The sequence below is a fragment of the Chiloscyllium plagiosum genome, chromosome 6 (assembly GCF_004010195.1).
Source record: "Chiloscyllium plagiosum isolate BGI_BamShark_2017 chromosome 6, ASM401019v2, whole genome shotgun sequence".
Classification (NCBI taxonomy): Eukaryota; Metazoa; Chordata; class Chondrichthyes; order Orectolobiformes; family Hemiscylliidae; genus Chiloscyllium; species Chiloscyllium plagiosum.
The window spans coordinates 49,260,448-49,271,743 of NC_057715.1; the positions used below are offsets into that span (position 1 = coordinate 49,260,448).

The following is an 11,296-nucleotide window of genomic DNA, read 5'->3' on the forward strand; positions in this document are numbered from 1 at the left end:
GGTTTAGGGGTGACTTGGTAGAGGTGTACAAGATGATTAGGGGTTTAGATAGGGTTGACCATGAGAACCTTTTTCCACGTATGGAGTCAGCTATTACGAGGGGGCATAGCTTTAAATTAAGGGGTGGTAGGTATAGGACAGATGTTAGGGGTAGATTCTTTACTCAGCGAGTCGTGCGTTCATGGAATGCCCTGCCAGTAGCAGTTGTGGACTCTCCCTCTTTATGGGCATTTAAATGGGCATTGGATAGGCATATGGAGGATAGTGGGCTAGTGTAGGTTAGGTGGGCTTCGATCAGTGTATTTTTTCTATGTTTCTATGTTCTACTTTTTGACTCCGATCTCCAGCATCTGCAGTCCTCACTTACTCCATGTCAGAATATGAACTGAGAAACCTCTGAGCTTTTGGGTTTTGCTGTCTGTGAGAATCACCAACCTCTCAATGAAAAGGCCACTTGTTTGAAAGAGTGGGAGATTCCAGTGCTTATAGCTTGAATAGATCTCATTACTGTTCTTGGTATGCTTTGGAATATCCTTTGGAATCTCTGTCAAATCTCCATGGACCTCCTCATTATCTGCCTATGGTTCAGCATCAAGTTCTATCACAGCCATTGTCACCCGATCTAGAGATTGTGCCAATGCCAGTTTGTGGCTCCCATTCAGCAAATGCATACAAACTCACATGAGTGTTAGTATCTGAAAATGTGCTCTATTCCTGGCAAAAAGTCTTGCTCCAGACAACTGGTCATGGCTTAATTACCATTAACAGTTTTGATTTGATTTATTGTAATTATGTGTAGCTAGGTACAGTGAAAAGCTTTGTTTTGCAATCAGTAAGGCAGATCATAGCAAAGAAATCAAAGGGTGCTTAGACAGAGTGAATTTAGGTTTAACAGTGTGGAACAGTTATAAGAAGTGTTAGACAAAGATCTGCTGCAGGGAACTTGCAAAGTCTGAATCCTGTGGAGCCATGTTGTTTTATTTCAGTATATATTTTAACAAGAGGATGTGAAACATTTGTGGAATCATAAGCAATGTAATAGGATACTAAGACCATAGGACATAGGACAAGAAGTGTGCCATTCTGCCCAGCCCATCAAGTATGCTCTGCCAGTCAATGAAATAACTAATCTGGTAATCTTCAATTCCACTTTCCTTGGTTATGGATTAAATATTCATATGTCTGGCTGCCTTAGCTTCGAATATATGTAACTGAGCATCCATAGCCCTCTCCAGTAAAGTGTTCCATGGATTCACTACCTTTGAGAGAAATTCTTCCTTTTCTCGGTTTTAAATGAACAACCGCTTATTCTGAGATTATATCCTCTGGTCCTAAACTCTCCCACAAGGAGATACAGCATCTACCTGGTCAAGCCTTTTAGTAATCTGATATATTCCAACAAGATTACCTCTCATTTAGAATCTTAGAGATGTGCAGCATGGAAACAAACCCTTCGGTCCAACCATCCATGCCGACCAGATATCCCAACCCAGCCTAGTTCCACCTTCCAGCAACTCCAATGAATACAGGCTATCAACCTGTCTTTCATGCCTAATCTATTGAACCTTTTTCGGACTGCTTCCAATGCCAATATACCTTACCTTAGATAAAAAAAAAAAAGGACCAAAACAGTTTTTTTCAGTACTCTAGGAGCGGCCTGATTAGTTCCTTAAAGAGTTTCAGCAAGAATTCCATTATCTAGACGCTATTTTCAAATTTGTCTTCCCAGTCACCTTTTGAACTTGTATACTAGCTTTTTGCAAACTATGTACACGGACTCCCAAATCTATCTGTGCTTTAGCTTTCAGCAGTCATTCTCCATTTAAATAATAGCTTCTTTGTTCTTCTTACCAAAGTGCATAACTTCACATTTCACACAGATTTTTGCTCTTTCATTTAACCTATCTGTATCCATCTGCAGATTCTGTATCATTCTCCCACCTATTTTTATGTAATTTACCTCATCCAGTTTATTAATATATAGGAATAATTGTTACAGGTTGCCAGCCTGATAATGTCTTCCCTTTCGTATCCCGAAATCTCTCTTCTATTAACATTCTCCCAATGATAATATACTACTCAAAGCAACATGCAATATGGAGAAAGGGTTAAGATGGTTCATCCATCTCAGAGATCAATGCCAGTCCCTCAGAAATGGTGGCTGCCAGGATCAGAGAAAGGATAAAGATTATGCACACTCCACTCATCATATTAGGTTGAGTAAGAGATTGTTGCATTTTGGATACACATCTTTGCAATGTAAACCTTAGCACAGGATCCATGATGCATACATTCCTCACTTTACCAGTGCAAATCTCCTTGAACAAGTACTCGGATCACTGCCTAGTCATGAACTCATTCCCCATTACCAATGCATATCGTCACACTTTCTTCCATAGCTGTGAGCCCACATTAGGAACAAGACTTAGAGTCATAGATATCCATAGCACAGAAACAGACACTTCGGTCAAACTCATCCATTCCAACCAAATATTGTAACCTAATCTAGTCCCATTTACCAGCACTTGGCCCATATCCCTCTAAACCCTTTATATACAAATACCCAGCCTTTTAAATGCTGCACTACTACTTCTATCAGCTCATTTCATACACTGACAACCCACTGCATGTAAAGTTGCGCTTTAGGTCTGTTATCTTTCCCCTCTCATCCTCTAGTTGTGGACTCCCCCACCTTAGGGAAAAGACTTTCTCTATTTATCCTATCCATACTCCTCATGATTTTATAAACCTCTTATAAGGTCACCCCTCAGTGTCCGACGCTCCTGGGAAAACAGCCCCAGCCTATTCAATAATAAAAAGTAGTGGACCAAGCACCATACCATGTGGCACTCCACTGGTCACAGGCCTCCAGTCTGAAAACCAACCTTCAATCACTACCCTCTGTCTTCTACTTTCGTGCCAGTTCTGTATCTAAATGGCTTGTTCTCTCTGTATTCCATGAAACCGAACCTTGCTAACCAGTCTCCCATGTGGAACCTTGTTGAATGCCTTGCTGATATCCACTTGAGAACAAAGGAGGTTATTCAGCTTCTTACAGGGCTGGAACATTGTCAGGATGGCCATACAGCTGCTGACCTCCTTTACTACCTCCATCTAGACATGTTGGGTCTAGCATGCAGGTCTCCTTTTCCTATTCTGTCAAATAGAGTCAGAGATGTACAGCATGGAAACAGACCCTTCGGTCCAACCTGTCCATGCTGACCAGATATCCCAACCCAATCTAGTCTCACCTGCCAGCACCCGGCCCATATCCCTCCAAACCCTTCCTATTCATATGCCCATCCAAATGCCTCTTAAATGTTGCAATTGTACCAGCTTCCACCACATCCTCTGACAGCTCATTCCATACACGTACCACTTTTTACGTGAAAAAGTTGCCCCTTTGGTCTCTTTTATATCTTTACCCTCTCACCCTAAACCTATGCCCTCTAGTTCTGGACTCCCCGACCCCAGGGAAAAGACTTTGCCTATTTATCCTATTCATGCCCCTCAATTTTATAAACCTCTATAAAGGTCACCCCTCAGCCTCCGACGCTCCAGGGAAAACAGTCCCAGCCTGTTCAGCCTTTCCCTGTAGCTCAAATCCTCCAACCCTGCAACATCCTTGTAAATCTTTTCTGAACCCTTTCAAGTTTCACAATATCTTTCCAATAGGAAGGAGACTGGAATTGCATGCAATATTCCAACAGTGGCCTAACCAATGTCCTGTACAGCCACAACATGACCTCCCAACTCCTGTACTCAATACTTTGACCAATAAAAGGAAAGCATACCAAACGCCTTCTTCACTATCCTATCTACCTGCGACTACACTTTCAAGGAGTTATGAACCTGCACTCCAAGGTTTTTGTTCAGCAACACTCCCTAGGCCCTTACTATTAAGTGTATAAGTCCTGCTAAGATTTGCTTTCCCAAAATGCAGCACCTCACATTTATCTAAATTAAACTCCATCTGCCACTTCTCAGCCCATTGGCCCATCTGGTCCAGAATATTGGACTATAACCTGGTCTTGTGTGATTTTTGCTGAAAAATGTGTTGCTGGAAAAGCGCAGGTCAAGGCAGCATCCATGGAGCAGGAGAATTAACGTTTCGGGCATAAGCCCTTCTTCAGTTGTGTGATTTTTGACCTTCATTGCTCATGGCAATAACTAGAAGGGGAGTTGGTCTGTTTGATCCAGTGTGGTGGTGCCCTGCATAAGCAGCTGATACTTCCACCTTTGTTACTAGGAAGGCACAGGTGACTCAAGAATCACCGGGATGATGATGCATATTCTGCCTAATGTTCTCCTTTTCATTCTGTGCAATTAATGCCACAATAGTGATGGTTTGCCAGTTAGTTTCTGGTTCTGAATGTGCCCCCAGCCAGGGCTGGCAGCCCTTTAAACTGAATGCTGAAACCTACTGCAGGTTCATGACCTAACCTCACTACTGCAGGATACCCCATCTGAGACCTGTGATTTATCACATGCACAATTGGTTAGACACAGTTGACTGGCACTTAATTTGCTCTGGAAACATTGACACAGGTGGGATTAGGTGGTACCAGCTACTTTCCATTCCATCTCTTTTACCCCCTAAGGGACCTTTCAGTTGAGACCTATACTTTTTGACAGGCTTTTTTGACTTCTGGAGATTTTCTTCCTATTGTTGACTAATTAGATTAGATTAGATTAGATTAGATTAGATTATTTTACAGTGTGGAAACAGGCCCTTCGGCCCAACAAGACCTGGGTCTCTGGCGCTGCGAGGCAGCAGTGCTAACCACTGTACCACCGTGCCGCCCATAATGTTTATGCATTAGCAAACTTCTTCAGGGACACTAGATAAAAAAACATAAATTAATACTAATTGACATTTCCTTCTTCCCTAATTGAATCCATTCATTTCAAACAATAAAATGAAGTATAAATCTATTGAATCCAACTTTCACATTAAACAAAATCATACATAAGTATTACTAGCAGTCAATTAAATGCTTATAATTCATCAGCTGGCCACAGTTACCATTGGAGTCTAAATTAAATCTAAATTTAAAACTCCATATGCCATAGACAAATTTGTGAAAGGGATTGTTAACATCAGTAACTTTCGAGCTTACATGCACTAGTATTGTGGTTGACAGCCATATTGGAATAATAAATCAAAATGCAACATAGAACTCTGACAACGGCTGAGACAGAATGGAAGTAGGTCATTATTAAGCAGTAAAGCGTTAAAATATGAAAACATCAAAATATAATTGGAATGCTTTCAGAATGGTATATTTTAGATAATTAAATACATTATACTTGATAAACTTATGAAAAATTGAGATAATCAGAATTCAAGCTGCATAAAAGAAGAAGATCTAAACATGTCCTATTAGACAATTCTTAAAAATGATCAAAACATGCATACACAGCATTAAGGAGTTATAAATTCACATATTATATACCATTATTTGTTCATCTCTGTAGGTAAGCAGCTTCCAAAAATGAACACAGCTTACATTGTAATGAAGTGTTAAGCAGCAGCAGTAACAATCTGTAATTCCACTTAGCAGCTGGATTCAAGAATATTTAGTAAATAATGTTCTGATTGAAATAATTTTAAAACTCCAACCTTATTAAATGTCGTGCTTATCATCTTGTATGTCTGACCTGGGACTGATAAAACCCTCATCACACTCATAAATAAAGACACTAGTCACCTTATAGAATCAGAAGGCACCATACACAAGCTCAGTTTCTTCAAATCATACAGAAGCAAAAAAATCAATAATCATTAAACATCGAAGTATTCTTTGATTCATCTCAGAACAATCCCCATTTAAATGTTCTTACCTTGTATATGGCTTTTAATGATAAACATTACTTGCCTCAGCATTTGAAACAATGAACTCGTAGCTCGTGTAACTGATCATGAGTCAACTCAGGGCAGCTGTTTCAGGAGTATGTCTGGACTTGTGTCTGCCATTGATTGAACCTGTCTTCAATTGGCAGCATTACTGCATGCTTACACTGATCCAGTCTCTAACTAGTGATTAGATTGCCAAACCCATCTTCATATCTTTCAAATGATTCATGGGTTGAATGATGCACAAGGGTGGGGATTAAAGCATATTTTGAAAAATGTGTTCTAAAAAAGTATAATTCAGGCTTCTCCAAAACAATTAAGTTTCCTTTCAGTGGTCTGATATAAACGTGTTTCTTTCATTCATGCAGGTAAGTACCATAAAAAGCAAAATATGTTTTTTTTCAAAATCAGATAGCTACCTTGTAATTATGGCAGAATGTGCATGAAATTACATATCCCTTTATTGGCTCTCCAAAGTTCTCTTCAGTAACCTGTGTCTGAACATGTTGGATGCTTCTTACAGCTTGGGTGGGTGCACATTCTTTCATTTGTGTTCCTAGTGAAGGCATCATCTAATAATTTATTTAAATTGGCTGCTAGAGCCTTTCACTTAATAGTATCTACAAATAGATAATTATATAAGTTCAGTTCAAATAATGTATGGAAATATGCACAAAATACTAGGACAGTAAATGAGAAAATACTTTGAAGGTATTCCTTTTGTGCATATATGAAAGTCTTCTTTTCAGCGAGTGCTAAAGTTTCACTGCCCTATGTGAAAGGCAACGTTTCAAGTAGATGTTGTCACACTAAATTAGAATAATAGGGAATTCCAATTTGTTTCAATGCTAGCACCGGGGTGATTTAAAGCATGATTGGCAGTCATATTTGGAACAAAAGCCAATCCTATCATGAATTTAAATGTTAACCAAGGTGACCTGCGGCAGAAAATATTTCAGCTTTTCCAGGCAAACTACTCAAACACTGGCCGGTCCTGACCAAAACTGGATGGATACCAATTCCATCTGTGCACTGTAACACCGACAATTCAATATTAGCAAAGGGGTGGGATAAGAGCCAGGTGGTGAGGAAGGGAACAAGAGTGTGCAAACAATGCATAATCTTCAGCAACACATTGGTATATCCAATCTCACGAAGAATGCCTCATCATGATATTACTTCCATATTCTTCATTTCATTATCCCGTTTTGGAGAAGCATTACCATCAAGAGCATATTTAATTGAGGAATTGATAACTGCCACATCGCAATCCCAAGCTTTAGGAAAGTTGGCATTGAAACTGCAATGAAATTGAATGTCGCTTTACTGGCATGGGTTGTGCTTTGGAGGGCAGGATTTGAATAAATGCTCAGTGCTCAACTCTTAGTTGAGATTTCCCAGCCCTGTTGTAAAAAGTCATTGGGGCAATGGCAGGGGTCAAAGTCAAATGGGTGGTGTTGGTACAGACCACGATGGCATCATGCCTGGTCCATATTTTGGCAGAGTTGGAATGGTAAGTGAAGTGTGAATAGTGTGTGCATCTGGAAAAGTGGCAAGTGAGAGTTACTCAGGATCATTAAACATCAAAGCAAATGGTGTTTGCAAGCTTATTTGAGATTTACAACTTTACACAAGGTAAGGGGTGTCTGAGTTTTGGTGGGTTTTATAGCAGAAATGGGATCTATTGCTGATTTGGCAGTTATTAGGTCAAGTAGGGAAATTGGGGCATTGTGGCCAAAGCATATTGCAGAAAAGAAGGGGTATTTAGGAATCAGGATTTCAGGTTAACCCCCTGTAATACCATATTGCAGGGGATGGGATATTGCTGGGTAGATTTTGTTGAGGAAGCAAGTGGAAAGTGACAATTCATTCTGACAGAGCCCATTTGTAGTGGTGTGGCATAGCAAACCTGACAGAGAAACAGATTCAGATATGGGGATTTGGATAGTAGCAAACTCTTGGCCACCTGCAGATGCAGTCTGAGTTGAGAAACTAGTTGGCTGCAGAGACCTGTGAACACTCACCAGCATGGAAACAAAAGAAACTATACCAAAGGTTGATAGTCAGACGATGTGCCATCTCCAAATTCAGCAAAGACTGCCTCTCTCCTGAGAGGCCATCACAAATCTTTCTGCCATAATGATATATAAGTTGAACTGTAATGGCTTTAGTGGTCACCTGATGTTGTGATGATCCTCATTTTCAACATTTCCATTTCATTCCAGGAACTCACTGGAGTCATGTGTGACATCTCCCAAGCAGATGACCAAGATGGTGACTGGTTATCAAACTCTGGTAACTTATGGTTAGAGGTAGCTTGCTGCTACCAATCATCCATTCTATGTGGAGTCCAAGGATCTGGATAAAAGTCAGTGATAGAAGATAGACCGCAAACTCTTCTTAACAAGATGAGACAATAGTCTCACATAACAAGGTATAGTTTATTTCTTGACAGCAATAGGTACAACTAACATGAACTAATTAAGCATAATTACAACTTCAGGAGCCTGCATTGGCACTGTGTGCAAGGAAGTTAGTGCAGGAGTCTTCTGTGGCTATCCCCATTTCAATCAAGTATGCTGTTTTGGAAAATGTAGGGGGTGATGGATTTTCAGGGGAATGTAGCATGAACAGCCAAGTTTCTGGTATGGAGAGTGTCTCTAATGCAATGAGGGGTGCGTCGGGTTGCAAGAGATCGATTGTATGAGGGGACTCTCTAGTCCGAGGTACAGACAGACGTTTCTGTGACCAGCGAAAAATCAGAATGGTGTGTTGCTTCCCTGGTGCTATGATCAAGGAAGTCTCAGAGAGGGCACAGAATGTTCTCAAGGGAGAGCGGTGCAAGGTGACTGAGGTGTCAGTGGGGGAGCACTTTGGGGCCAGCGACCATAATTCTATTAGATTTAAGATGGAAAAGGGTAGACCAGATCTAAAAGTTGAAGTTCTTAATTGGAGAAAGGCCAATTTCAAAGTTATTAGGCAAGAACTTCCAAAAGCTGATTGGGGGCAGATGTTCGCAGGTAAAAGGACGGCTGGAAAATGGGAAGCCTTCAGAAATGAGATAGTGAGAGTTTAAAGACAGTATATTCCTGTTAGGGTGAAAGGAAAGGCTGGTAGGTATCAGGATTGCTGGATGAGTAAAGAAATTGAGGGTTTGATTAAGAAAAAGAAGGATGCTTATGTCAGGTATAGACAGGATAGATCGAGTGAATCCTTAGAAGAGTAGAAAGGAAGTAGGAGTATACTTAAGAGGGAAATCAGGAGGGCAAAAAGAGGACATGAGATAGCTTTGGAAATAGAATTAAGGAGAATCCAAAGGGTTTTTACAAATACATTAAGGACAAAAGGGTAACTAGGGAGAGAATCGGACTCCTCAAAGATCAGCAAGGCGGCCCTTGTGTGGACCTCTGAAAATTGGGAAGATACTAAACGAATATTTTGCATCAGTATTTACTATGGAAAAGGACATGGAAGATATAGAATGTAGGGAAATTGATGGTGACATCTTGAAAAATGTCCATATTACTGACGAAGAAGTTCTGGATGTCTTGAAACACATAAAGGTAGATAAATTGTCAGGACCTGATCAGGTGTACCCTAGAACTCTGTGGGAAAATAGAGAAGTGATTGCTGGGCCTCTTGCTGAGATATTTGTATCATCGATAGTCATAGATGAGATGCCAGAAGACTGTAAGTTGGCTAACATGGTGCCACAGTTTAAGAAAGGTGGTAAGGACAAGCCAGGGAACTATAGATCAGTGAGCCTGACATCGGTGGTGAAAAAGTTGTTGGAGGGAATCCTGAGGGACAGGATGTACATGTATTTGGAAAGGCAAGGACTGATTAGGGACAGTCAACATGGCTTTGTGCGTGGGAAATCATGTCTCACAAACTTGATTGAGTTTTTTGAAGAAGTAACAAAGAGGATTGATGAGGGAGAGTGGTAGATGTGATCTATATGGACGTAAGGCGTTCTTTGCAGAGGTTGTAATTCTTGCAGAATCCAATTATATGACCATTGCCTTATCTGGAGACTTATCTGAAACTTTAAATATCCCACATGGTGAACTGCTTACTCAAGTAATTCTCCCTTAAAGTTATTTAATCTCCATCATGGAAGATGGTTGCTCTCTTGAAGCAAGTATTTTTTTCTTGTTTGATCCTGGATTTCTGCACCAGGCAATTACATTTTGATTTTAATGTGTACTTTCTTTTTTACAGAATCCTTTATGTTCAGATCAAGCAAATTCTTCCTTGTGATCATGTGTTGAATCTGTGGATCTTCGAGTCATGTGCTGCTTATCACCATTTTCTTCAAGCAAATCTTTTGAAACGTTTCAGTTGAAGCATACAAACTCTTTACTTTAGCTTGGTAATTAAACTGGAAGTTTTCATTCACCTGTGTAGTTGATTTCACATTCTTGGTTGATTTATTGGGAATGTTGCTGCCAATCAGCAGGTACTGACAAAGGTGTTGAAACCAAGACATATTGGTCGGCTCAAAAGTGGGGAGTGTTGATTGTCAACAGCCTACAGAATTTCAACCATACAAGCTATTGGTGTTGTGCATTACTTTTTAATCTTTTTATTTCACCTGGGCCATAGAGGTTTGTTTGTAGACTATAACCTCTGTTCCTTCAACCATAGTATTTGATTTGATCTGACAGCATATTAACATTTGTTCCTGTATCAAGCGTAACTGTAACAAGATGTTGATTGACACAAATAAACTGTGAATGTTGAGTCGATTGAATCACTATTTTTAATCAAAACAGTAAACTGTCCTAGGAATACCTCTTGTATTGTTGTAATGGATATATATCACCTGATGCAGGTTGCTTTTCTAACAGAAGTATACCAATGACATTAATCTCTTTGTAATTGTAAGATTTTGGCTATTTGCTTTGAAACTGTGTTCTACTCTAGAAATCTGGAAATCACCTCCAGTATTATATATTTTATCATGGCTCAACATTTGCTCTATGCTTATGAGGCCTTGTTACTCCACAGTGCTTGACTTAGTATCTCCTGATTGAATGAATCTCTGTGGTAGCTTTTGAACACATCTTTAGAGTATCTGCACCCTACTTTGCTCTCCTGGGTTTTTCTTTTCCTCTCAGGTTCTGTCTGAGATTCTTTCTGGTTTCAGCTTCCAATACTACCAGAAGAGCTTTCTTCAAATATAAATCTTATAATGAGAAGAAATTGTGAGGGATTTTTTTCCCCCTTTTTTGTTGTAAAGTGAAAAATGAAAGTTCAACTGCTACATAGATAAAAGATTTTGCAGTTTGAAATCAAATATGATGTGGTATGTAGTATCAAATAGGATAGGATGTGGGGAGGTGATGACAGAGTGTTTTTGTCACTGGATTGTCAATCCAGAGACCCAAGTGGTGATCTGTGTTTAGATCCCAGCATGGCAGATGGTGGAATTTGAGT

The 11,296-nt window shown here is 39.9% G+C and overlaps 1 protein-coding gene and 1 long non-coding RNA gene across 9 annotated transcripts in view; one reads left to right on the top strand and one right to left on the bottom strand.

Moving 5' to 3' along the window:
- Positions 1-5,971, bottom strand: part of LOC122550565 (angiomotin-like protein 1) — a 243,538-nt gene extending 237,567 nt beyond the window's left edge. For 5 of the 8 annotated variants that reach the window (XM_043691490.1, XM_043691486.1, XM_043691489.1 and 2 more), the window contains exon 1: positions 5,624-5,700. In XM_043691490.1, coding sequence (XP_043547425.1) covers positions 5,624-5,692 — 69 coding nt within the window. In that variant the 5' untranslated portion in view covers positions 5,693-5,700. The other 3 variants (XM_043691485.1, XM_043691488.1, XM_043691487.1) reach the window with 3 other exon arrangements.
- A 146-nt stretch (positions 5,972-6,117) lies between these two features.
- LOC122551132 lies at positions 6,118-10,572 on the top strand. Its single transcript, XR_006312028.1, has 3 exons — positions 6,118-6,225; positions 8,083-8,291; positions 10,079-10,572. It is a non-coding gene; the product is annotated as an uncharacterized LOC122551132 (long non-coding RNA).
- The last annotated feature ends 724 nt before the right edge of the window (positions 10,573-11,296 follow it).